Source organism: Crocodylus porosus, unplaced genomic scaffold (assembly GCF_001723895.1).
Source record: "Crocodylus porosus isolate Cpor-Errol unplaced genomic scaffold, CroPor_comp1, whole genome shotgun sequence".
NCBI classification, from domain to species: Eukaryota; Metazoa; Chordata; order Crocodylia; family Crocodylidae; genus Crocodylus; species Crocodylus porosus.
In genome coordinates, this window is record NW_017728936.1 from 6077544 (window position 1) to 6105543 (window position 28000).

General features: G+C 52.1%; 1 protein-coding gene across 7 annotated transcripts in view; it reads left to right on the forward strand.

The window, feature by feature from the left end:
• NTM (neurotrimin) overlaps window positions 1–28000 on the forward strand; it is a 624942-nt gene that overhangs the window by 539629 nt on the left and 57313 nt on the right. For all 7 annotated transcript variants that reach the window (XM_019547015.1, XM_019547016.1, XM_019547017.1 and 4 more), the window contains exon 4: window positions 3713–3838. In XM_019547015.1, coding sequence (XP_019402560.1) covers window positions 3713–3838 — 126 coding nt within the window. The remainder of the gene's footprint in view (window positions 1–3712; window positions 3839–28000) is intronic.

Below are 28000 nucleotides of genomic sequence, written 5' to 3' on the forward strand. Positions count from 1 at the left end.
GTGTAGTAAAATCTTATAATATACCTGTTACGTCTCAAGAAAGGCATTTTAAATAATTCATTTAATTAATTATTCAAGCATTTAATTAGCATACAATAACTGTCGTGTTAAATCCGAACAGTGCACATTTAATTTAAAGGGTAACTAAAGACTTCTCTCCTGCTGTCACTCTCATTTACTTCCCCACTATGGCTATGTCACCTTTGCCTACTGCCATCTGACACTGATCCGAGCCAACTTCTTAGCCCAGCCCAGAGAGACATTATGTCTTGTCCCACGGACCATGTGGGCAGCTGAGAGGAGGGGCCCATTGCCAGGTGGTGTAGAAGTAACGAAAGATCATGGCTTACATTGCAAAGCACTTTTCAAGCAAAGATCAAGTGCTTAAAAATCTGATTGCAAATTATCCTATGCTGGACTAAGGAGGAAAAAAAAAAGAAAAGGCCTAAAGCCTCAAAGCAAATCCTAGCATTAATACACAGCGAACATACGTGTTTGTAAGCTATGAAAAGCAGAGTTGGAAGCTTTACCCTTAACTCTGCCCCCTTGTGATCATGCTTTAAATTTAAAATGTGGCCAATCTTTAGCTCGGGCAGTTCATTCAGTACAGACTTTGGTATTATCTGCTGGGTTTCGTCACGCAAATGCAGATGCACTAAGTTATGTTCTGCTGTCTGCAGACAGGAGCTGGGTTTTAAGTCACAGTGAGCTAGGCGAAACCAGTCGTGTGCGAGGGAAGTTGATTCAGTGGTGTTAAAGTTACAGAGGGCTCCACTCGAATGCTCCAGACTTGCAGTGGAGGCAGGCTGATCTACTAGTTAAAGCAGGGACTTATAATTGGGTTCAGTTGCTGCTTCTTCGTGTGTGACCTTAGGTGTGTCACTTGACCTCTCTGCCCCCATCCCCCACTTCTAAAATGTGGTTAGCCATGCTTTCCTTGTCTCTTTTGCTTGTGGAGGCTATAAGGTCCTCAGGGTAAAGCTGCTTCTTACTGTGTGTATATATCTCTCCTAGCACATGACTCCAATGTCTATAGGGGTTTATTGCTGCAACTGTAACAGAGCTAATAATACATGCAAGTGCATCTGCTCCAGAAGGCAGCACTTCTGGTAGCATAGCATCTCTTTGCTCCCTGCTGGGGTATTGGTTCAAAGGGGTACCCACCACCTAGTCGAGTGATTCTCAACCAGGGTGATGCAGTGTGCAGCCAAGTCCTTTGAAGGGTGCCACAGGATATGAGGAGATAAGCAGATAAACACAGGCTCAGGATTGTCCTTTCCTGGCCACTCCTCCATCACCACTGCTTGGCCCATCTGCAAGGAGGTAGGCACTGGAATATACGATTTTGTCCTTGAAATTAGGTGCCACTCAACTGACAAGTTATGTAGGGGTGCCTCGAGTCCAGTGAGGGGTGCCACGAATCCCCACAAGGTTGAGAATCAGTGATGCGGGCAGACTAGGTTTTGGGCAGCAAGTAAGATAACTCACTTAAATCTGTGCATATTTCATTCAGCATCATCTCCATGCTCTACGTGGCACTGCCCCAGAACCCCTTCTGTTTAGCTTGCTTGTGATCTGCTGTTGTTGTCTGATGCATGATTAGCAGATTAGCTGTTGTGTCCAAAGCAGGAAAAATGAACTCCCAGAAGCCCTTCAAAACAGAGAGTAATTCATTACCCACCTTGATTTCCACTTAAAATGTACTTTAACTACACTTCCAGCTACAAACCCTAAATCACCCTCGCGTTCACAAAAATCCATCATTTTTTATTTTATTGCCTGGCGCTGCCATGACATAATCCCTTCCAGAGCGTCTTGGAACACTTTACAGATCAATAAATTACTTACCTGTACAGCGGCGGCACTGTGTGCAAGGCCACTGCAGTCGTTCTGGACTCAGCCAGGCCCCTGGAAAGGGCTGTGCGTGTGTCAGCTATTCCCCACAGGTGTGAATGCAGAGAGCTGGCAGGGAAGCAAAGGGGTGCTTTACTCCAAGTTGTGGCAAGGGTGAAAGCCAAGAATGGTAATGGCAGAGCTCCCTTCCTTACACAAAGCGAGTGCAGCCGGCCAGATTCTCAACTGGCCGTTGATAAATTTAGCTCCAATGAAGCTGATAGACCTCTGCTGGTGTGTACAAGCTGAAGGTATGAGCTTATTTAGTCTAGAGAAGAGGAGGCTGAGAGGGGATTTAATAGCAGCCTTCAACTACCTGAAGAGGGGTTTGAAAGAGGATGGGGCTGGACTGTTCTCCATGGCGGTAGATGAAAGAACAAGGAGCAACCGTCTCAAGTTGGAACGAGGGAAGTTGAGGTTAGGTATTAGGAAGAATTTTCTCACGAGGAGGGTAGTAAAACACTGGAGCAGGTTACCCCAAGAGGTGGTGGAAGCTCCATCCTTGCAGGTTTTTAAGACCCGCCAGACAAAGCCTTGTCTGGGATGATCTAGTTGGGGCTTTGAGCCGGGGGTTGGACTAGATGCGACCTCCTGAGGTCTCTTCCAACCCAAACTTTCTACGATTCTGATCTGACTCCAGGTTTCCAGTGCTGAAAAAGCCATATAGAAAATACAATAATAAGAAAGAAATATATAGAGCTCTATAAAGATGCATAGGAAACCTACTGAACTTACTACAGAACAAGGTGCTTTCTAGACGTTACTGGTTTAAAACGATCCTACAGAGTTCCAGGGTCAATTTTCTATTAAATGCTATCAGAAGGTCCCGAAAATGTTTACAATAGAAAGGTGATAATTTTCTGTTAAGGTGCACAGGGCTTTTTATTAGTTTGTCTTGCCGAGACTTCCTGTCCCATTTGAGGTTGTGCAGACTATCTCCCTTCCCACATCACATCCCCAAGTGAGACTCGACTCCTTTGCTCTTCAGTAATGTCTGTCCTGCTCCTCCACCTCTCCCCTTACTCGTCCTTCTTTGTTGCCATCGATTCCATCCTCTTCCCCTGGACATGTTGCACCCACCTTTTCCTTGGATACAGTGCTCAAATACCTGGCCCTCTTCTCCCCTGCTTCCTGCCTCCTGGACAGTGGTGGAGGGTGGCTGCAGTCCCATTGGTGACTCTTGCCCCTGGCTTCACCTCTCATACAGTAGAGGCTCTCACAAGTAGCTGTTAGGCTCTACTCACCTGCCCTCAGCTTTTTCGCAGGGCTCCATGGTCATCTGCAAGACAAAGGGCTGGCCTGCCTATCTATAAAGGGCTGGGAGCAAGGAGTCCAGCCTCTCCACACCCCTCCAGCCACTGCTCCGCAGACTCGGACACGTGGACTGCTGGGAGGGAGGCTCGTTTTCTTTAGACAACCTGCTGCCACTGGTTTTAATGCAGAGACGCTTTGGGGAGGCCACATAGACATCTGTTTGCAAGAAGGAGTCAAAGCATGGCAGGAAAGATGGAGATAATCCAGGCACAGGGCAGCGAAGAAGAGCCATGCAGATCAGAAACTAATGACTCCTGGTGCATGAGCAGAACAAAGCTCCTTTGATGTGTTTGAACCCCATTTTTCCTCCTGCTTCATCTCACCTCAGACCCCCCATTCTCCCCAGGTACTTTGCCACCATGTCTGGTGGACTGTCACTTAGTATGAAGTTCTGGGAGAGGAGGAGAAACCACCAGCCCACAGCCATGCCCGAAGAATGAGCGTGAACCAGTCAGGATCTCCTTCTTACTTCCTGCTTTTTTCTTTTTTGTTGTTGTTGTTACAGTGTCCCCCCAAATCACTGAGATCTCCTCTGATATCTCCATCAACGAGGGTGGCAATGTCAGTCTCAACTGCATGGCCACAGGCAGACCAGAACCCACAATTACTTGGAGACACATCTCGCCCAAAGGTAAGACATCCTCGGGCTCTCCAGTGCATTGCAGGGAGGGGACATTTCTGCTGGGGGGTGACAGGAGGCCTCCTGTGGGGCAGGGTCTTCAGCCCAAAGGAGGGCATGGTGCAGGCAGCCGGGAGTGATCCCAGCTGGAGTGTGGACTTGTGACCTGGCCATGCCTTGGGAGAACAGCTCATCCTTCCCCACCCGGTGAAGGGATCCCAATGCATGAACTGGCTTATGCTCTGCATTGAAGAGAGCAGTGCCAGCTAAGCACACAGCTTTGTTTATGAGGAGCCATGTGGTAAGAGCCAGGTCTGGTTTTATGTCATGACCATGGGTTGAATGCTCTGAAGAGACCAATGTGATCTCCAGAGCTCTTCAGGAGCATGCATGTGTATGAGGGCAAAGCGCTCAGTGTTGCAGGATTTTCAAAGTGCCTTTGCAAAAACTGCGATTTTCAAAGCGTTGCTACATTTTTTCATTTCACTGCAAAGAGGAATCAGAAATAGCATTGCAGAGAGGAACAAAATCCACTAAGTAAGCTGCATTAATTGTCACTTCTCATTAATTAGTAAACAAAACATGAGTGTAATTGTGAGAGCTTGATTGCTGGAGCATGAATTCCCTCATGTACAAATCACAGGGATAGGTGAGCACCTTTTAGACCTTGCCCAGTCAGTCTGTTTAATCTTGTTGGGAGTTTTGTCCTCACTGGCATTTCCTGAGTCTTTTTGAATCAAGAAGTCCTGGTCAAAGACACTAAGGTGGTAACTCAAGCATAGTGACCTTGGCAAAGTACCAGCCTACTGAATACTAGTGCAGGACAAGGGCTGGCTCTCAGTGATCCTATATAATTTCTGCTTACAAAATTGTGCTTCATCAGTGAATCTCAAAAATGCATTTATTAGCCCATGTTAATGTCCTGGAAATCTTCCCCATCTGCTTTGCCATAACCCAACTTGAGGACGCACCTTGTCCTAGAAGACTGCCTCCTTGGTAGCCCCACATACTTCAGGCAGCGAGCAAAGCTCAAGCAGTGCTAGGTGCTGCTTCCAGTGCCAGCTTTCCGTGTGTCCAGACCCTGCCAACGACTGCATCTCTGCAGATCCCAGCTGCCCTTGTGCTTTGTCCTGCTGGGCCAAGTCAGTGGTCTGCAAGGAGCAGGAGGGCTGTAAGCAGGAAGGCCACTGTTTTGATCTGTCCCTTTCCACACGGTTTAAGAGGTGAGTCTTCTGAAACAGGTCTCTCAGCCCTGGCCCTTCGTGCATGCATCGTCTCCTGGGTGGGTGAGCATGCATGGCATGTCTCGCCGTGTGGGTCTCTGTGTGCTTCCCACCATAACTGAGCCTGAAGTGGGACCGGATGGAGTTTACTGCCAGCGCATTGGCCACAGTGAAGCAGCAGTTAGGGGAGGGTGTCTCTGCACCGGGCCGTTTGCACCGTTCCTCTCTTGCTTCTTTTCTTCTTGATCCTCCCATCCTTCCTTTCCCCACTTCCTCTCTCCCTCTCTTTTCCCCATGCCTGCCTCTTTGTTGCCAGTCCTTTATTTCTCCCCATACTCTCTCCATCATGCCTGCCTTCCCCCCCGTCCACCCCCCGCCCCATGGGCTCAGAGGCTACTTTCTTGCAGAGGGGCTGTTTTCTGTGTTTCCTGCCATCCAGCAGATTTCTTTCCTCAGGGGAGCTTTACCTGCGCTTGAACCAGATGTTTCCATTTTACTCAGGTCTTAGCTGCTATGGAAACTGAGGATGCACTGGGGGAGAGGAGTGAGCTAATCAGAAATTACCTGTAGAGTTGGGTAGTTCACAACAGCAGCTTTTACCTGGTTCCTGGTCCCGATTACAGATCATGCTTTCAAAACCCAAATAGACTAATCATTGCCCCAAATCTTCGGGAGCCTGGCTCCTCCCTGACTCAAGCACCAAGCTTAGAGATCACCAGGGCAGCTCTGAACCTTGCCCACATCCCTTCATGCCACCCATCCCTGGCCTTGTCACCAGGCATGACATGTTTGTCTGTCCATCCTCCAATGTGTCAGGTACTGGGCAGGGCAAGGCGGTCCCATGGGGCAGGGACGAGGCTCAGCCAGGACTCTTGGGTTCCCGTCCATGCATCGTGAGCCGTTTCTCTCTTCTGGGCCTAAGTCCCCTGGCTCTCGACTGCCGCTGGATGGAGTGGAGAGAGGGGGCCGTGAGGAATGGGTCCAGCTAAGCTGCTGATAAGCTTCTTTACTTGGGGTGAGGCCCTTCGGTGACCCTCCTTTATGCCAGGGGTAGTGCAGGCTTGTTCACTCTATAAATTGCTCCAGCAAGAGTTAACCCTTGCAATGAGAATTTTCCACTGGCATTTTCTGGATCAAATAAGGCCACCCTGAGTCTCATAAAGTCAGCTTAAGGAACAAAGTATCCAGCCCTCTGCCTGCAGAATAGAGACAATAACAGCATTAACCCCCTTTGGGAAAGTGCTTAGAGATCCTTGCTGGTACTGTACCTTCCTGTTATTAAATACATTTATTCTGGAAACAGCCTGAGAGCCCAGTGACTCATCTTTGTCCAGGCTCCTTCCCGCCTGCCCCCAGCTTCTGCAACTACCGAGGAGACTTGGTACCTGATTTCTAGCTGCCTGCATTGCTCTAGTCTAGCATGATATATATGCAGCAGCATGGCACTCATAAACCCCACTGAATGCACATCACTCATCTCTACAATCGTATCCGTATTCCTACAGCTCCATAACCCGCTTCCCAGGCTTTAAAGCCTTCGGTTTTAAAGCGGAAGGAGTTACTGCCTGTGGCAGGGAGAGGGGAGAAGCTGTTCTCACCATTTCATTCTTCTGATGACAGCCAAAGTAGGTGGGTTTCCTCTTGACGCCGTCCCTGTCACCGAAGCACAGGGGCTGCTGGGTGATCTCCTCTGCCATCCCCAGACTGCTTGCAGGGCAGGCCGGCCACTCCTCCGCACATCTCCATTCATCTCTTTCCAAGTTCCTCTCACTGCGAGCTAAAATGGGATTGTTGCTGCAAGTGACTTTGGAGGAGAGCTTTATCCAGTCCAGCCAAGCTCTCATGCTGTTCCCATACATGCCTCCTCTCTACCTCCACCTCTCTACTCTTCCTTACCATCTCCCCAGTATGCCTCAGTCCTGACCTCCAGCATCCTGTGCTCATATCATCTTGGGGTCCCCTTCCCTCTGCTATGGGACCTCTGAGCCATACCATATTGCACAATGCATATGCACAATCCTTCCTGACATGCACCCCCGCCCCCCGCCCCATTGTATCCTTCCCCGTGCATCTTTGCCACTGTAACCTCCTGCCCGGCAGCAACCCCTCCTATTATCATTGCTACCACTCACATTTTTTTTTCTACCCCTCTTCAGGCTCTTGCAGCCAGGGACCCTAAATAAGGCTGGGAGAGTAAATATTGCCCTCTTGGTGGATGAAGGAGAACAGGGAGCAGCAGGTCCCCGGGGCCCCCTCTACACATTACACTTACGGCGTGATTAACCTGTTAACCACACCTTAAGTTGTGACCCAGCCAAGTAATGGTGTGAGAAAACAAGCAGTAAGTTATTCCCCCAAAAGGGTGTAATAACTTGATAGCTTGTTCTAATCATGCCATCAGTTGAACATGTGGCCAAGTGCTGCCCTGTGGCTGGGAGCCCCACCAACCAAGGTGCTCCCAGCCCCACTGAGGGGCTGCCAGGCACCGGGGTGCATTGCCCGCTGCCAGCCCCGCAGCTGACAAGGTTCACAGTGGTGGCAGCATCCCCCGCTGCTGGGAGCCCCATCAGCTGTGGGGCTCATAGGCACAGGAGCCATTGCAGGGGGTGCTGGGATGCGATCCCAGGCTCCCCCTGCCCTGGCAATAAGGCACGATGGTCCTACAATCGCACCTCTTGCCATGCACATGTGGCCTAGCAGGAGGTGTAGTTGTGTGGATCTCACATTTGATCCCTTTGCACCTATGCCTCAATGTGTAGAGAGGCCCCTGGTGTATGCAGACATTCAAGAGCAGTAGGAAGTAGGACCAGTGCTATTGCAGGCTCATCTGTGGAGAAAACCCTGTGTTATTGTGACTCCTACACCTTCTGCATGAATCCTGCTGAGTGTCCCCTTGCCATCACACTGGGCCTAGGGGCTCTCATTGGCACCTTGGATTATATCAGAGTTGGCAGGTGCCATGACTGAAGAATCCTGTTCAAGGAAAAGGTGTCAAGAGGCCAAGCCCTAGGCGTCTCATGGGCTGACTCCAGTACCTTGGCTCTTCCAGTCTGCGGTGACCTAAGCCATGGCATCAGAGCCCTGTTCGAATGGCAACCGAGAGAAATAAGGGGGCAGGAGGAGAAAGAAAGAGATGATAAAGGTCAAGAGTAATGTCCTGTGTGGGAGGTGGAAGCATCTTTCCAGAGGAGCCATCCACACCCCAAAAAGAGACAAAACAAGCCTTGTGTCAGCGTGCCAGAGAGCTGAGCCGTGGCATTTCAGAGATGTTTTAAATTAGCTGAGTTCACTGGCAAGCTTGAAACCTGCTAATGTCTGGAGATGTGTGAAGCTCTTGTTGCGTGGCAAAGAATTCACTTGGTTTCTGCCTGGAATGGAAAAATCCAGCAGTTCCAGTCCCTGCCCCGCCAAACTTTGCAACTGGCCCAGAGCTCCCCGAAGGGACAGAGCCTGGATCCCAGGGAAATCCAAAGGTCCCACCTCGGTGCCCCATTTTGAAAGTTCCAGTTTTTCCAACCTTTGTGGGATTATGTGGCCTTAGAGATGGTGATTACTGGATTACTTCATTACTTTTACTGGCATGGTTTTAGCCCGTCTTCTTTAATTGCATGAGCTCCCCATGTGTGTTTCTGCACATTCATGCACGTGAGTGTGCAGGAGGTGCATTCATTTGCACATATCTGTGTGCATGGCTGAGTGTGCACGTGCATCTATTTTGTCATGAGTGGCTGTGCCTGGTAGTACATGAGCGACATTATGTATTTTCCTTCCTTCCAAGACTTATCACAATCCCTAGGTTTTCTGGCCTTGCAGGGTCAATGCAGACTGTAAACAAAAAACAGCTTAAGAGTTCTTCCCTGGTTATGGTCACTCAAGTGTTTCCATGGTTACCGACCTCTGTGGGGGGAGGTAAGTCTCCAATGTTGTCATGGTGACCATAGTGTCATGTTGTCATCTTACTGTTTCCCTCTCGGTGGACAAATGCTGGAAACTCTTGGCTGATCAAGACTACAGCCATACAAGCTGTTGGGAGATGGGATCCACGGAAGGGGCTGGACCTGTCACTTGGATAGAGAGAGGTGGCATTCCTAGTCAAACGGGACACCCATCCTATACTATAGAAACCAGACTGGACTCACTTGGACTCTTTTTAAGTGTGAGACATTTGCTGGGGACCGGTGAGTAGATTGACATTTGATGACATTGCAAGGAGAAGACCCAGCCTCTCCAGGTCCTCGGGCTCCAGAGTGAAGGCTAGGATGGGGACGATGTGCCGAGAAGACAAATTGGCATTGCTTTTGTTGCTGCAGACCTTAGTAAGAAGCCACCATGTGAAGTCTTTGCTCAATGGAGACTCCACATTGGATTTGATGGCCCTTGAACTGAGTGTGCTTAGCTGGTTGTCCCCTGGTGAGTGGTGAATATAGTGAATGAGCCAGGCTGCCATTTGATTTGGGCCACACCCCACACCCCAGCGGGTCACAAGAGAGAAGGAGGATAAGCAGGTAGTTGGGTGCTAATCCAGGTGGTGGGGAGATGCAAGTCCAGATCCCAACTTCACTGCAGACTCCAGGGGTGGCCTCGGACAAGTCATTCAGCACATGTCCACACCACAGCTGCCTCGTGCTTCAGCCTGGACATTTCCTAGCATGCCCACATCCCCCACGCTGTAGGGCATCCCTCTGGGGCTGCTCTCAAGACTTCAGTCTCCAGCTTGCTTGAGAGCAGCCCTGCAAATCCTCATTGGCGTGTCCCATAGTTTGGAGCGTGAGAGTGGAAGCAGGCGACATGCCTAGTGTGGCAGGGACGCTTTTCCACCTTAGACTTCCGGGGTCTCACTCCCTACCTGTACTAGGGACGATAGCATGCCTTACCTTGGGGCCGAGGCTAAGGTAAATGCATTTAAGACTGAGAGACAAGGTTCTTTGGGTCTTAAGACTGAAAGGTGGTTGGACACCATGGTCATTGCAGCTACATAAGCACTTCAAGTAGCAGAGATTTTGGTCCATGATGACAGAGGCCTCACAGGACCAGCTGTCACACGTGTGTTACATGTTGCAGCGGCAGCAAGGGATGGGGCCCAGGGCGTCTGAGCCCCATGGATCCTCCGTGACTCTTGGCAGGCAAAAAACCAAGGCGGGCTGTTGCAGATTGGATGAGCTGGGGGTGCAGCGGTGCGGGCTACTCGCTTTGTGAGCCCAACAGGAAGCTGTCTGTTGGAGAGGCTGGGATTGCGTGGGGTCGTGCTCCCAGGGTGGAACTGGCCGTGATGCTGACCTGACGGCTGGGGTTCCCTGGCTCGCTCCAGCTGCTACTTGGAGCAAAGTCCTTTCCAGCGCACCATCCCTCCACTCCCTGACACACATTCGTATACGTGATAGTCTGCCGGCAAAGTCGCTGGATGCAGCATATGCCAGCGTGTCGGCCAGGAGGCTCGCAGCGGTGGCTCTGCTCCTGATAACACACCCGTACAAAGAGAACGAGAAATGTCCTGTTGTGTTGTTGTCTCTCTAGCCCCGCCTCGCCTCGTGAGTGTGTTGTGCATTCAGCCCTGCCAGATACTCCACTTCAAGCAATTTTAGGCCTCCCTCTGAGCAAACAGAGACAAGCCAGGTGCAGAGGGGAGCGCTCCAGCGGCTGGGGAGGGAGCCTGTGTCAGGGGACACACAGGAAGTGTGCAGGTTGCACAATTAGACTCTTGCACTGGGAACACTGGAATGGGTCATGTTCCCCTCCTGCCGCTTGTGTAACTGGAGCCTGGGCTTATCTTTTTTCTTAAGGACATTCTTTTCTTTTTAGGATCCTTTGGTTCAACTCCTGCCTCGGTCATAAATTTGTTCTGTGACTTGAAGCAAATCCTACCCCCCTCCCCCAGCACTTCAGCCTCTCTTTGTAAAGTGGGAAATAGGATTTGTGCTTTTCTCCATCTCATCTCTTTAGATATCTGGGGCCCAGACTGTGTGTTTGACGGTTTGTACTGCACCTAGTATAGTGGGGCACTGATCCTAGCTGGGCCTCCAAACTAAACCCTGCCTTGATACAAATAAGAAATGGAAGGCGGAGCTGGTTTTCTAGTACTCATGAGAAAATCGCACGTGACAGCAGCTTTCACCCCAGAGCACTTCATGATATCTGTAAAGAATCGTTCTCGGGCTGTTAGCTTGCGGCCCCACTACAAATGCAGGGGTTTCTCTGTTGGAGGGACCAGCGTGGGAGTTCGGGGCTTGCACCTGTGCTACTTCTGGGGGAATCTGCTGCCCACAAGGAGGTAGGGCCTGGCACTGGGAGGCTCAGCAGTGTATGCCAACTGAGCAAAGGCTCTTGGGTCCCCACCCCAGGTCTGGGAGGGCAAACGCCAACATCCTTTTCATTTCCAGGCAAGGTAACACAAGGCAGATGCTATTCTCTTGTCCAACGCAGGCTTTGGGGGCCTTGTATTCAGCACCTGCTTTGCCCTAGGACAAGTCCAGAAGCTGGCTGCCACCCTTAGCTGAGCTCTCAGCCCCTGGTACCAAGCATCTGCCCCCTTTCCAGCCAATTGTTGAGCACGGCCAGCTGGTCCCAAGCCACATAGCCCTTAAAGGCACAGGCTGCCCTGTTCCACTTGGATCTATAACAATGAAGCTATACCTTGCCTCCCACCTTGCAGTCCAACCTTGATGGGACCTGCACACTGATGGGTGAGTGCAGGTAGTACTTTCAGAGGGGCTTATTGTCTCCAGCACCGCCCTCCTGAAGTTCTCACTCAGGCAAAGTTTCCAGTGAAGTCAGTGGGCATGGTGCCTGAATGAAGTCTTTGAGATTTGGCTCGGTATCTCTGGCACTGTCAAGACGGAGGGGCACTGCAGCACGTTCCATAGCAGGTGTCTGGACTCCGCGTCCTCCCAAAGCCCTGCCAGCAGCAGAGCAGCCTCAGACGGGACATCTCCGCCTTGCCTGCTGCGGGTCTCCCTTCCTCCTGGTGCCGAGCTCTGAGTTTCTTCGGATGGTTCCCTTCAGAAACCCGTTTCAATTAACTGAGTTGATTTATGTCAACCACCCGCAGGCCCTGGAGCTGTTCCCTTGTGGAAATTGTAACAGGGAAACATCTGGTGAAGAGTGAGGATTTGGACAGGTTTTTGCAGACTGTTTTCTTCATTCTTTTTCTGCTGCATCTCCCATTTCCCACTTCAGGTTTGGATTGATTTGGAGGAAGCCAGCACATACACATGCACTCATGCACACGCACGCACACACTATTCCAGGGCCTCTTTCTTGTTCATGTTCAAGTTGCAAAGAAGCTCGTGGGTCCCACAGATGGGACCTAGACAAATACCACATTTACGCTGGCATAGCTAACATCAGTTTGATATGCTGGTATAAATTACCCCAGGGTCCAGAGCAAGGCAACAGCAATTATTCTGGGGTAGCTGCACCCTGTAGGTAATATTACAGTACCTCAACATAGGGTGGCAAGCAAGCAGTAGTCTCTTTGCATTGCGCAAATGGCTCTCCCAGGATGGAAGTGGATGCATGACACCTGCACCTCACAAGTGTTTTATGCCTGATCTTTCCTGGGGTAACTTTTACATCAGCTTTGAATTGCACCATTGTAGGACTGCACATCATACATCTGCTCCTTCTTTGTGCTGCTGTAAAGTCTGATTATCCTAGTGTAAATGTGATACAGGCCCAAGCCCCTCACCTGAATGGACAGTCTGCATGTGCTTTTGAGCCGCACTCACCCTGAAGTACCTACCAGACAGGCTGCTACAGCTGTTGGGCTCCATGGTAGCCACATTTGCAGAAAGGAGGGGCGCAAGCACACAGCAGAGGAAGAAGGCTGGGAGGAGATGGGGTCTGGTGACTGTTGATAGGGCCAGGGAGGAGGTATTGGGGCTGCTAGGGAGGGCTGAGATAACGGGGATGTGAACCAGCTAGGCTGGGGTCAGTGTTGTGCATCAGAGACCTGCCCCTGGCTGCCAGGCGGGTACCTTTGGACCCCTACGTTGTGGTGGGTGCTTCCCAAGGGTCTCTGCTGGGTGCCTCAGTGCCTCCCCAGTGCCCTTTGACTCCTCTCGTGTCCCCGCACTTCTTTGTCCTAAGCCTGGTTGTGCACTTGCCTGAGGAAGAGGAGGTGGGGACACTTACTGTGAGCTTCCCTTCTCATTGAAAAGCACCTCCCACCAACGTACATTTTGGGGTACGAGCAGGGCATTGGCCAGGCTGACGAGTAAAGGGGAGGTCTCAGCTCTGTCACTGGCTGAGAACTTCCTCGTCTCCTAAGAGGCACTCCCCAGCCTGGGATCCAGCTAAATTAACTGAAGCATTTCAACAGGCTCCAGTCCTGTCGGCAGCTCAACCGTCCCCTTGTTTACTGTTGAAATAATTACTGCTTTGCCATAATATTAGCTCTGAGCCGTGACTCCATTACCATTATCACCGGAATATTACCCATTTATTATCTCCCAGCAACCCTGGAAGATGAACACTAGGCTTCAGAGACCAATTGTTTTACAGCAGACAGGATCTTGGTGTGCATTGTTTAATGAGGTAAACTACATTATAGCCGGCATTAATTTGGCGGCAGTGCACTCCACTAAATCATTGTTAACCTGTAAATCTGCCACTGGTTTTGATGTGCACTTAATCAGCGTGGGCTGGAGTGATGCTTTGCGAAGAGGGTCACTTCTGACATGGCCTCCTCCCCAGCGAGCGGAGAAGAGGGCTGCCAGCGATGTCGGCGGCAGCTCCCGTGCCCTGCCGCAGCCACGGAGCCCCTCATCAGAGCTCCCAGCTCTGCTCACTGCTGAGGCCATTGGTGCAAGCCAAAGGCAACATGAGCCCAAGTGAAAAGCAATAGCACATGCTAGAGGAGGGAGGATGGGCAGAGAGCTGCGTGCAGCCTGCAAGCAGTGCTGGGTGCTGAACAGGGCCCCGGGCAAAGCCCTCCAGAGTGGGGGCATGACATTAAAGCCTTCACTTCTAAGAGACATGAATGAGGAGTGTCTGTCTAGAGTATGTCCATCTGTCTGTGTGGTACACCTGGGATGCTTGTGCCAGGATGATCTTGCCTTGAGCAGGGGGGGGTGAACTAGATGACCTCTGGAGGTCTCCTCCAGCCCTGTTTTTCTGATACGCCTAGTATTATCTGTGTCTGTCTATCATAGCTTGTAGTCGAGGGGTGTTGGTGCTCTCTTCCTCAGCCCTCAGACATCTCTGAGAAGGATGGCTTCATGTGTGTACCACGCTCAGCCGCATGGGCCACAAGCTGCAAACGCAGTAAGGGAAGTGTGTCAGTGGCATCCAAGTTGGGATGCTCTTCTCTGCTCCACCCTCAGAGGGGGAGGTTGAGGGCATGGGGAGAACTTCTTGCACCCTTTTGCCACTGCCTCTTTTGACAGAGGATCTGAACTGCAAGAGGCGAGGCAGGAGGGAACCCCAGAGCCAGCGGGTTTTCCCCAAAAATGCTGCATCACTTGGCCTCCAGGCCTTCTTGGGGCACCATTCAACCTGATCATAGCCCATAGGAGATAAGAGAGGGAAGGGGGGCCGGTCGGCCTATGCAGGGCTTGGCCCATTGAGGATATTGGGACGGAAAACCAGACACTTCAGAGGGGTCTGGTCACAGCGGTGGGCAAGGGCAGGGGCTGTGGTTGTTGGTGGCTTGGGTGCTTGCACAAGCATTGCTTTCTTGGGAAGAACGAATGTGACCCACAGCACCCTGCTGCAGCAATGGAAACCCTCATCAGAGCTCCCAGCTCTCTGCTCACTGCTGAAACCATTGGCACAGGCCTCCTGTTGTGCGAGGGGAGCCTGTAGCTTGCGGTGGAGGGCAGGGCTGCGTGACTCAGAGCACGAAGAGAGGGAAGAGGAACGGAGGACCGTGGGGCCACGAAGCAGGGCTTGCACAACACAAAGAGTGAGCCGGTTGCAGACAGAATACCAATGCACCTGGACACTGGACTAACTTGCCGGCTGCATCAGAAGTGGCCAAACAAGGCAGAGGGACAGGCTAGTGAAAGGAGGACTCAGAGGGACATCAGACAAACTTCCCTTGAGGAGGAAGCACTGGAGTTGGCCTGCCAACCCCGCCATACTTTCCATCCCCACCTCAGGCTTGAATACAGCCTGGGAGGCCACACCTTGCTGTCATTCTGCAGTGCACACAGCTACTCCACCCTGCCCCTGCCCCAGGTGCTGCTTCCCCTGTGCCCCGTGTCTGGAGTGCGGAGTTGCAGGAGCCAGGAAAGGAGGGGCGGTTCGCCATGCACAAGGCATCAGTACCCAGCACACCGAGCCAGTCAGGACTCCCCCTGTGCCAGGCTCTGAACAATAAGCTTTTTGCAGCACTGCACGCTTGCCTTTGAGCTCCAGCCGTTTATTTGGAAACACAGATATCTTGGAACTGCACTACATCTGGGTGTTTTAATTTCCAGCACAATAAGGGAACACATCTGAGCAGCAACTACAGAGAGCAAGAATCCGGGGGGGGGGGGGGTTTTTTTTTTCAGCCAAGCCACATTCACATCTGCTCCACGAGGCAAGAATAGCCCGCTCCTGCTCTCTGCTAGGCAGTACTGCTGTGGGCATGAAGAGTTACCTCCTCAGCTCAAGTGTCAGAGACCTGCGTGAGGGTGTTGGAGTTACTCTAGCTTGATTCCCAGTGAGTGAGGGGCTCGTTACACTGGAGGGACCCATCGCTGAAAGGTAACGACTGTTCATCTAGTGAAAGAATAAGCATAAGAGGCTGTTGATTCTCATCCACTCGCTTCTTTTGTTTTGTAATGAGCTTTCATTGTTGGTTTGTCAGATGCAGTAACACTGCAGCTCACAACAGATGCCCACTCCTTTATCCCACAGACAGAGCAGCGTACTCCTCTGGAATGGGCATGGCTGGCAGCAGCTAAAGGAAGGGGGCCATGCTCCTGCCACCGTGAACTTTGTGGATGTTTGAACCAGGGGGCACTGAACCGCAGCAGCTCCTTCAGCCCATTGCAAAACCACCGTTTACTTCGTTGCTGCAGGATTCGGTTGAATGGGAGCAACCAGGTGCTCAGCACCTCGCAACATCAGGTGTTGAGGACCTGAGGTCAAATCCATCCTTGATGTAACCTCAGCGATGCCACTGGCATTACATTAGGGATGAATACGGCTCTAAAGGGCATGATCTGGAACCATAGTCTTCAACAGGAATGGCTCAAATCCCACTGACCTTTCACAACCCACCTTCCCACCCAGTGCCAGGTTAAACAGGCTCTGACATATTTGCAATGCTAATATGCTTTAATTTCCTCTGCCATTTCTAAGTTGGAAGGACTTTTTTTTTTTTATTCTCACCATGGCTGAGCTGAACCTGCTGAGCTGACTTGTTTGTATTTGGGGATATCTGAATTTAAAGTGCACATTAAAAAGTCCCCCATCAGCTACAAATAAGTCAATTTATTCCTCTCAGAGCTCCAGCTCCCACAAGAGCTGCATATTTCCTGCCACAGCCTTGCAGTGTCCTGCTTTCCTTCCTCCCCACAGCTGCCATGAGGAAACCGCCCTGGATTCAGTGCCATCATGGCAAAGGGTAGGCGATTTGGGTAATGGGCATATAAACAATGGACTGTTTGGGGGCTAAAGGGAATGGGATTCAACCACATTTCAGCCCTTCCATGGTAACTGCCCGTGTGTGTGTGTTGTTAATATATCAGCGAAGCTTAGCTCTCGGTGAAAGAAGAGTAAAGGCAGTTAGCGTAGTGGAGATGGCAAAGAAAAACCCTGGCCCCTTTTAGGCCACGATGGCTAGTTCATATGTCAGTGGCCCAGCTTGCCCGCCCTATACCATGATGATAGTACAACCACAGTTTGCCTGTGGCGAGGAAGGAAAGCAGGACGTTGCAAGCATAAGCCCTTGTCCTTTGATTGCAAGCTTTTTGGAGCAGGGACTTTGGAGTTTGCTGCCTCTACTTGCTTTCATAGGACCTGGCCACCTCCCATGTAAAATCAGTAGCAACAGCAAAGTTCTTGATGGGCTCTTTATACACTTGTGCAGCATCCAGTATAATGGGGTTGAATGGAAGGAACAAAAAGCAGTAATGCTTGTAGTTTCTGCCCACCCCACTTGGTCCATTTTCATGACCATCTTGTAACACCTGTGTAGTGGGATAGAGCTGTAGAGGGGCTGTGGGGCTTCATTTGGCCACCTGGGGTGGCAGTCTCTTCTACCTAATTGCCCTGCACAATGCCCCGTTTGCTCAGGCTTTGTTACCAGGGACTGTGCGTTTCATCCCACGAACAGCTTTCCCCTGCACTTGCCTCTTTTCTGTTCCCTGACTAGAAAGAGGCCTTGGACGGTTAGAGAAAAATGATTTTTCTTTTTTTCTTTTTGCATGGTCAGACGAAAGAGAGAGAGAGAAAAAAAAAAAAAACCCAAAAAACCCCTCTGCTTGAGCTTCCCAGACTTCCCTTCCCTCCTTTAGCAATTAGAGTGGCTGAAGAATAGCAGCCTCATTTCCCCAGTAAATGCAGCACATTGTATCTGTGGCTCGCTTGTTTGCCGGGGCTTGCGCTGCATTCAACTGGCATTAGGAAGAGCAGGGGACGGGAGTATCTGAGATTCAAGAGATCTCCACACAAATTAAAACCTTTTATCAGCCTCTAATAGCTGTGCAAACTAATTACATTTTGGCCAAACTTTGCCAGCGACTCCCCCGAGGTATTATTATAAAATTCCGAGCTGTGGAAATGCGTCCCCATTCTGTCAACACCAGGTCGCTTCAGCTATAGAAAACTCTGCTTCGACTCATTTTAGTTTCTGTGATGTGCTTTGCAAAGCTGTGGCAGCTGTGCTCACAGAGGGAGTGGAGCATGGCTACACTGGGTAACGCGAGGCCCACGTTTGTTAAGCAGCGTAGCCGAAGACAGGGCTGGGCTGACGGGAGTAGTCTCTTAGTGCCTTTCCAGCCTGCCGGGGTAATTGCTGCTTTGCCTTTTCAGAGGTATTGGTTTGCACTTTGGGTAGCATGGGGTCAGCGTACAGTGGGTGGCAAGGGGGAGGGGTGGTATTCCTGCAAGTGCCCCCCACCAACCACTGAGCCCTGCCCATTCGTGAGGCCAGCATGGTAACACAGTGCAAAGGAGATGGTGCAGACCAGGAAGCACTGCTTCTTTGGATCAATGGTGGGGTAGTTAGCAATGCCGGGGGTTGAAATGCAGTCACTAGGCTCCAGAGTGAACACGGGCGGTAATGAAGGGGGGCAGGTCACTCCACTCAGCATTCTGGTTCAGATAGCCATTGCCTCAGGCACGTGATGCTATGCTGGTCTGCACTTCCAGTGTTTTTAGGTTTCCTCTGCAGCTGTACAACCAGAAGTGTTCATGTCATACTTTGGCTGGTCTTTTAGCCCCATCTGTCCTGTACCCTTCAGGCCACTGACTCACCGAAAGCAGCAACTGCCTTATATGCAGTTGAGAGAGCCAGCGTCACCTCTCTGATGCATGCCCCTGCACCCCTGTGCCCAGACTCAGTGGAGAATTTGCCCCCATGCGTGCTGTGTAGCCCCAGCCCATGCAGGGGAGGTGATCCAGGTCCTTGCTCTCCTGATCAATCGATCTGTGCCTTTGGTTTCCATGGACTGATTCTGAAGTCAAAATCAGGCCCAGGATGTGGCAGCTCACTACCAAACAGCTTTTCGCTAAAGACCAGAGCCCGTCCTGCAGGCTTTCCTCCGCCAGTACTCTTGGATAAACCCCTTGCTCTCTTTGGCCCCTCACACCAGCCCAATTGAGGTTTGGGGGGGGCAGCACAAATATTAGGCCCAAGGGTGCCTGGATCAGCCCACAGCAAGCCCTTGGACCCAACAGACTTCCTTCCAGCATGCCAGCCCCCTTGAGCGGGAGCCCCACGTGCCCTGGGCTTCCCCGGAGGAGGCAGAAGAAGCGGAGCGAGGAGCCGTGCTGAGCAGGGCCGTCCCTCACTGAAGGGCGCTGAGCTCCATTCCCGTTCCCACCATCTGCCACCCCATCTCGTGGGCTCCCCCGTTTCGTTCGTCAGGATCTTAACACTAATTATACTGCGGGCCGGTCCATCGCGGGCTGACAGTGAGGGAGAAGGCACAGGAAGAGAGAGGGGGGTCCATGCGCTGTGCGGAGAGCTGGGACAGGACCCGGCAGCTCCTCAGAGGAGCATCAGGCTTACCCCCAGAGTCTGGAGTCCTGTCGCTGCTGGCGTGCGTGTCCACCCTGGTGCACTTGGAAGACGTTTGTATGCATCGTGCCTTGACAGATCAGGGAAACTATGCAGGCACGAGCGTCCCATCCCTTGCCTTGGGGTGCTGACCCTGCCACAAGTGCCCTGAGTGGGCAGCCTCCCATGCCTGGGGATCAGGAGTCGGCATCGTGGTCCTAGCATGCTGCAAAGGGAAGGAAGCCTGAGCCATTTCCGAGGGAGACGGAGAGAAAGGTCCTGTTCTGAGAGCCTGAGAAGGAGTCCCCGGCCCTAGTGCTTTGATGTGGGGAACAAGCTGCCTCCTCCAAGCATTAGTGCCCTGAGTGCTGACTCTCAGCTGCTTTCATCTTGGCCAGCCTGTCTCTAGTTCACCGCTGGGCCTGGCATTGCCTGGGTGCTGCTGCTCCCTTGCCCTCTCAAGCTGCATGACGCCCATTTGCGCTCCCACGGCAGAGCTGGCACGGAGGGGTCTGCAGCTGCATCTGACCCCTCAGCCACCCCCTGACCTGGCACAAATCCTGCCTTGGCAGTGCTGGGCCCATGGAGGAGGGGCAGACCCTGATCCCTCCCTCAACACACCTGCCCCTGACATCTCGGCGCTCTTTCCCTGCGCAGATTGCTGGCTAATGGGGTGGAGCTAGCTAGAGTGCTTCCTATTAATGGAGCAGAATATAAACAGAATAAAGCCTTCATTTCCCGGGCTGTGGTTTCATTATTAATATACTTTACAGTTCACAGGTTGTTCATTTGCTTCCATGTTTTCTCAGCTGGTGTAATCTGCAGCTCGGAGTGAGAACAGTCATAAAATTTCCATTTCCAGTTGAATGTGCGTCCAATTCGCCATGAAATGTCCTATCTGTCGTGAATATTAAGTGTGCGAGGAGTCAGTAGCTGTGGGGTTTGGCGCGGAGGCTCTCCAGCCCCCTTTCAAGTCTGGGGGTGGGAGGGAGGACTCGCTGAGGCGTGGGTGCAGATCCTGCTCCGAGCCCACGTGGTGTGGAGAGGGGAGCCGCGGCGGGGAGGGGAAGGGCTGCGGCGAATGGTGGTGAGAGCAGAGCAGGACCGAAGTTAAGTGGTGACAGCTGGGAAACAGGCAGAGCCGCTGGTGAGCGCTGGAGAGTGGGGAAAGGACGCACTGTGACAGAGGGAGGGGAAATGGGAGGGTTGGGGAGGCAGAAGTGCATGAAGGAAAGGAAGAAAGAAATGCATGTGCATAAGTGAGAGCGGAAGGAGGGGGACTTGGCAAGGAAAAGAGGAGAACTGAGATTAGGGCTTAGTGCTGGTTCCCCACGCGGGGTGACTGTGTAAAGCAAGGGAAGCTCTGCAAGGCATGGACTCCTGGCACTGGAGGGTGGCACATCGGTGCCCATCCAGGCCCGACCTCTCCACGGATGCAGGATGCCTGTTCCTAAACCTTCAGTCAGGTACCCACCCAGCCTCTTCTTGAACCCCGCCCCCCCCGTGAAGGCGATTCCACAGCTTCCCCGGGCAGCTTAAACTCATAGGAATCAGAAAAGTAAGGCTGGAAGGGACCTCATGAGGTCATCTAGCCCAGCCCCTGCCCAAAGCAAGTGCATCTCTGACTAAGCCATCCCAGCCATGTATCCATCCAACCTAGCTCTAAACCTTCCAAGGATGGAGCTTGCACAACTTCTTTAGGTCTCACTTTGTCCTGAGGCTTGAGCTAACCATGTGCTTCAGTTTGGAAAGCATATGAACTGGGCTTGAGCCTGTTCCACAAACATTCATGCCCTCAAATGGGTGCTTTCTGAGCCAAGGGCATGGGTGTTTCCCTAGATGCACATGGGTTCTGCCTGTCAGGGAGCAGAAACCAGGCTAGGCAACGTGGCTGATCAGGCCCAGCACACCAGACCCTCTGTGGAAGCAGACATACTCAGGGATTTATTCGCAAGCAGTTCTATACAATGCGCACACATGCATGCTCACAGAAAAGGATTTGTTAAGTGATTTGCAAACAAATCATGCTTATATAACCAGCAGGCAAAGAGGGAGCTCTGTCAAAGGAGTCACTGGTTGTGAATCATGCCTGGGCCTTGCTGGAAGTCTGCATGGTGAGCAACGAATGGGGCGTCAGGACTAGGCGGGGGCGAGTGCAGCAGGGAAGAGGGGGGACGGTTTGTGTGAATGCACATGTACATTTGCCCTTATGCATGGTGGAATATGTACCAGTATGCATTTAGGTGTGTATATGTGTAGCCCTGCAACTGTGGTGGTGCCCGTGCAAATGTGTGTACTCGGGTGTGTGCCCAGGTGCATTTTCACACTTGAGCACATCTGTGTCCATGCAGGTATCCATGTCCACACCAGTTCTTGTTGTGTAAGCATGGGTGTGTAGTGGCATAAGCATGTGTGTACTCATGCTTGCACGAGCATACGGCAGGTACAGGTGTTTTGGCATTCCTACCTGGGAGGGGTGGGTGTAACATAAGCGGTGAGTGTCTGTGCGGGCCCTGGGTGGGGAGGCTGCAAGGGCCCACATGCATCCTTGGCCTGGCATCCCCAGGCGTTGCTGCCTGCTTGGAGGCATCTGTATCTGGAAGTCATTTTCCTGCTCCTGCAGTTCAAGCATCTTCAGGCTGCTGCTTCTAAACTTGCAGTCACTATATTTTCTGAGGAGCGAATGCTGAGTGGAGGCAGTCCCCTCATCACTGGCTGAGAGGGGCAACTGGTTCATGTGCAGGTCCTGAATCTGTTTGGGTCTGCACCCCCAGCTCTGATACCGCACCTCTTAATTTTTAATTGAGATCCTGCCTACCTGGGTCTTATCCCCTGGCTCCTCCCCCAGTATCAGAGCTCCTTCCCAGGCCTCGCTGAGCCGGTCAGGGCTGGTTGCTAAACTTAGTAGGGTTTGGCTTGGCCAAGGACTTGGATGCAGGACCATTCAGGGCAACATAAATTAATGCAGCAAGTGGTTCTTCAGTAGGGAGCGCTCTCTTCTTGGAAGCAGCACTGCCACAACACATCTCTATGGGGCAAGAGGGGTTGTGTGTGTCTTAGGAGTCATGGAGATGGAGGTCCTGCTTATTAGTGGTTAGTGAAGGTCCCAAGGGATTTGTGAGGACAAGGATTAATCCGGGCTGGTTCTGTCCTGCTTGGTATTCAGCTGGGTGGTTGTTCTCCCACCATCCTCCATATCTTCATGCATGAAGTTGCTTTGAGCTGTCAAGAGAGCCTGTGCTTCATGGGCAGGGTGAAGCAGCTGCTCTGGGTCATTTGTAAAAGCACTCTGAGATCATCCAGGATGAAAAGTGCCATGGCAAGGCAAGATGAGGAGATGATTAAAGGAGAAATCTCCCTTTCAGGCTTAGGGTCTGGGAGGCCTGCTGGAGTCCCTGGAAAGCAAAAGGTCTGGGGAGCTAGGAAGTGGCTGCAGGACATGGGGCCAGAGGTCTCCTCCAAGTAAAGGTGTTTGAAGATGAGGGAGAGAGAAGAGAGGAGGATGTGAGCCATGGAGGAACTGTATGAATTTTGATGAGTGCAGCTGGAGAAAGGGGGGAATCAAAGAAGAAGAGAGGACGGAGTCGCACAGCACCTGCAGACTGAATGTGAGCACGGGGGAGCAGACGTCACTGCAGGACCATTCACGTTGCTGGGATGAGAAATGGTACTGCAGTGGGAGAGCGCGCACAGCTGGGACTGCAGAAGGGGCTGCTGTGGGGACCTGGTCACAGCCAGTGCCCAAAAATGGAAGCTCACCTAGCTGAGGTTGGAGCAGCCGCGGCAGCGAAGAAGCTCAGGCAGCTGGTACTGCAGTGGGAAGGTGGTAAATCCACACAGCACCTACCAGCTTCTTATGGGACTTAGAGTTGTGTAGTTCCCCACTGAGCCGGGAGAGGCTGGGATCGGGTGTCTGTCTGTCAGTCGCTGGAAAGGAGAAGCAACTGAAGCAGCTGAGCCACCAGGGTTGTAGCATGATCCAGTAGGAGCCGCTTAACAGAGAGAGCTGCGTGTAGTGCTGGTGAAAGGGGCCGGGTTGGAGGCATGGGGATATTCCTGCCCTTAAAGTGGAGGAACAGCTCCTAAGACTGAAAAGAGAAGTGATCTGGATTTGAACCCATAACTGAAAAGAGAGAGTCTCCGCCATGCATTATAAAGCATACACACACTCAACAAACCACCTCCTTAGGGCCTTTTATCCTGAAGGGCTACAAAGCTGCTTATTAACCCAGAGAATAACTTGCCTTGACGCTGAAATGCAACCACCCCTGGGCTGGAGCAGAAAGCTGCAGAACAGAATATAGCAATGAGATACAGCAGTTGAGGATGAGGGAGAGTAGGATGCTGCAATGAACTGAAATGGCAGGGGAGGATTTAAAGAGGACTTGCGGCAGGGGTCTCTTCTGGCTATGAGATCTGTGACAAGGCACAAGGCTCCATCCTGCACAGCGCTGAGCCCACGCAGCCCCTCGCTGACCCATCAAAGGCGCTCAGTCCCCGGCAGGTCGCAGCCAGCGGCGCAGAGCTAGCGCGTGCTGTGGCTTGAACAAGGGCTCGAGCGCATGCCTTTCTGCTCCCTGCCACCACCCTTTGAGCAAGGAAAAGTCTGAAGCTGCAGGATACGAGAGAGAAGGAAGAACAATAAACCAAAGTCTGCGGCTGTGCCCAGGTGTGCAGGTAATTCCCCTGCCTAGGAGCTCTGAAACTCCCTCTTGCCTCCGCTGCTGCTGAAATGGATTCCACCGCTGTCGCCCACGCTGCGGGGAGGCTGAGGGGAGAGAAAAAAAATGGCCATTTTTCTGCCATCTTGTCTCTGTCGAGTCAAGATAATAATAGTCTTTTTCTGATCCCCTGAACTTTCCCATCTGCTTAGTAAAACAATGGCAATTCTTTTTCCTCCCGGTCTCTCTCTCTTCCTCTTTTATTTTTATCCTCCTACACTACAATTTAAAGCTGCAGCAGTGCTATAGCCCATGGCTTTTTTCCCCCTTCTATTAATACACTGCTGTTATTTAAAATGGTTTTTCCTTGCAAAGTAACACATTCCTCTGCACCCCTCAAGCTGCCTGTGGAGCAGGCAGCCAGCGCAGCAATGCTTCTGCCAGGGGGAGGGCGCCAGGCCCAGCGGGGCCTTGGGTCAGCCTGTTTTGTTTCTTGAGAACTTGCCCTCTGGAAGTTGGGTACAAAAAATCCTGCGTCTGTCTGTGCTTCTTCGAGGTGCCATGGACAAGGACCAAGTGTTGTCTGGAGGAGGGAAGGTGCGCGCTAGCAGACTGCCCAAGAACCATGTGGATTTGCAAACGAGTCTTGGCTTCCTGGTGAACCGGGGGCTCATAACATGGGCAGATCAATCTCTGCCAAAGGTCAGGCCTAGCACAGGCCACATCCACCTAGACCTTCCCACTGCCCCATCTCAGGACCCCTCTTCTTCTAGCCCTGCCAGTTCCCCATAGTACTGAGCCACAATACATGCAAGCGGTGTCATCTTGAGCCCCCAGATGCAGCCCCCAGCGATGCACCTCAGTCCACATCAGCTATGGTCCCCAATATCTTACCACTCTGCACTGAACGCATGCCAGTCCCAACAGGCAACATCTCCGGTCCTCCAGACTGCTCCCAGCCGCACTCTGCAGCCCCTGCTCTCTGCTCCTGCTCTCCAATCACAGTCCTCAAGATCTTCCAGAGTACAGCTCCTCCATCCAGACCCCTGCTGCCCCGGGCCAGGACAGTCCCATCCATCATCCTTTCCTTCTGCCCATATATTTCCTAGGCTCCTGTCCATAAGCAGCAATATTCCAAATGATCCTCCAGAAATGGAGACATCAATGCTATAAAACACGAGAGACAGAGCAAGGCCACTGGGCTGGAAAATAGCGTGTCTAAGAGAATAAAGATGGGCTAAAGATGATGGAGAGGCGACAGTAATCCTAGCCCAGCCTGGAGTCAGATGACTCACCGGGGAGCGGGGTGCCAGTGAGCAGGCCAGGCTCAGCTTTGGAGCTCAGGGAGCTCTGCTCTGCGTGGACTGTGCGATGCCTTGTGGGCACCGTGATGCGTCACCAGTTCATCTGAGCCCCAGGAACGTGTCTCCCTTTCCCAAGTGAATGCACTTTGACTCATGCCCACCCTCGGGCAGGCCTGGGGCTGAGCACATCTGCATGGCTGTCCGGAGACGAGGGGAGACTGCGAAGGGGGAACGCACCTCACGACCCCTGCCTCTGCTGAGGCCTGGTGGGTTGCTCCATGGGCCCTTTCATCAGGACTTTCCTGCCTCATTTTATGTTAACATTTGTTCCCTGTCTTATGAAAAATTGGAAATTTATCTCCAATCAGCCCTGGCCTCGCCTCTCTCTCGCTCCCCCTGCTCCCTCACTTCTTCTCATTTATTTCTGACAGGCATCATGTAACAAATTCCTAATTTGATGAGCTAGATATATCCTGCAGGCAAAAGAGCAAAGCAGAGATGTGCTGCTACAATTTAGTTACTGCTTCTGTATTCCCCAATCCCCTGGAGGGAAGCGAAGAATAAAAATATCCACAGTTCAGAGAAACCTCCTGATAGCCACGACTGACAGGAGTCTAACAGGCCTGCAGTGGGCACCACTGGGGGAGAAGCTCACAATACTGGAGGGTTCCCTGGCATCGTCGGGGCACCGGTGCATGGCATTGCATGAGGCAGGGAGCCTAGCTGGGGCAGTCAAGGCAAGTTCACCACACAGGAGCGCTCACTAGCACGGTCAGCACAGGGCTGCATTACTGCTGGTGCAGCTAGAGCAATGGCGCTGTGATGCCATCAGCTCTCCCTCAGGGAGGAGGGTGCTCTGGACCAGTCAGTGTGCAGAGAGCCAGGATGGTGTTGGAGATCATTGTTCCTTTGCGCCAGTGCCTAACTACTTCCCCAGCATGGGGCTAAGGACTTCTGCACTCGGCAGATGAGATGCAAAATTGAGATACCTGCTATTTGGTTTTGGTGCGGACATGGGCTTTCAACAGAGAGGACTTTCCTAGTGAGAAACCTGGGTGAGCGCTGCTCCCGGCTGCAGCATGGACCCTTTAGCACCCTGTCTTCTGGAGATGCTGAACTATCTTCACTACTCTTGAAAGCCACGGGTGGTTCAGGAGCCCAGCATCCCTGAGACAGTGGACCCGATGGCTCCCAGCACACCCAGCAGACTTTTCCAGCCCAAGGAGTCAGCAGTGCTGGATGCTGTGTGTGTAATGGCTGCAGTGCTTCACCCTAGAAAGAGTGGTGGGGGAAGGGGTCCTTGTTTGCAGTCAGTTAAGTGCTTGGGGCTCCAGATGTGAATCAGGTGTCTGCAAGATGCGCCCATCTTCTGGGCCTCTTTCCTCAGGCTGGCTCCTCTCCTGCCTCCACATGCTTGAGGAGCTAGCTTTGCAAAGTGGGTTCAGGCTGCTAAATAAAACTAACCACCCAAGACGCCTAGCGCAAAGTGGGTCTGAAAAGGTGCCATGTGCTGGTCACTCAGCTCCCAGCCGTGATCTGACAACCTCCTCCCAACCCACTTCTTTCCCATTCCTTCTCTTTTCCTCCCTGCCTCCTCTCCTTCCTTCCCCCCACTGCTGTGTCCCCCTCTCTGCTTCCTCTCTAGTCCCCTGAATAGAGCTCCTGTAGTTGGCTGTTACCAGTCGCCTAACTATTTAAGGAAGGGCTTTTAAATACTCTCCATTGTTACCTTTAGTTCCACCCTGACTGATGTGGTTTTACATCTGCAGTGGCCTCCAGGGGGAAACCTAATGCCTTGTTTGCAGAGAGATCATCCCGCAGCAAAGCCAGTTTTCAGACCCACTGAGGGCCAGGAAAGTTGTTTGCTGCCTAGAAGGATCTGCCAGAAGTAGCTGAAGTCGGTAGGCGCATGGATGGGTTTAGTCAATGCTTCACACCTGCTTTTTACTCTAATGCCATTTGGTCACTTCCTCCTGTCCCAATGGCATTTTTCTAACACAGCTGAAATGAGCTTTTACAAGTAGTGATTCAGCTTGAAGTCATTCCTTAAAAGCGCAATAAAGGGAGAAAGCTCTGGGGGTGAGTTTACGGCCAGGAGGATCTGCTGTGACGACTCCCCCAACAACCACAAATTATTGCTATTTTGAATAGAAAGCCCATGGAAATGGGAAAGTTTCCATACCTGGGTGTGGGGGGACAATGGGAAGAGTTGCTTTTCTTGGCTTAAGGTTAAAAATGGGATTTTGAGGGGGACGTGCCTGTGGTTGCAGGCATGTGTAAGGTGGCAGTGACCAGTGGGATCCAAAGCTCTGCTTACATGCCTCAGTCCTGCTCTGTGGGACACTGCGCCGGTGCCCACCACATGATGCTGTCAGGGTACCTCAAACCTGACCAGCCTTGCCCCCTGCCATCCCAGACTTGGGGCTCTTCAATCGCTTTTCAGCCCTGCCCCACTGCATGGTTCACCCACATACTTTCATCCTGGCAAGCAAGGTCTACTAGCCTGGACTTCACACTCTTCCAGGCAACACTCGCTGCTCCTCCAGTCACCAGGCTCACCCTCTCCTCTGCCAGTGCCCTTCTATCTTGACCTCTGGACCCCTTACTGTCTCCGCATGGGCTGCCAAATAGCTCTGCCAGCGTTACTTCTCCAGTTTCAGGCATGTCTTGAGCGGAGCCAGGTAATAACTCTGCGTCGCACTGACTTGACGTGTTCAGCAAGGATTAGGCCAGGAGCATCCGAGCTAATTGTCTAGCACTTGAGCCCCTGTCTCATCCTCCTGCCTGGAAGGGGATAATGGCTATGTAGTGCATAAAGCAGCTTTTCTGCCACA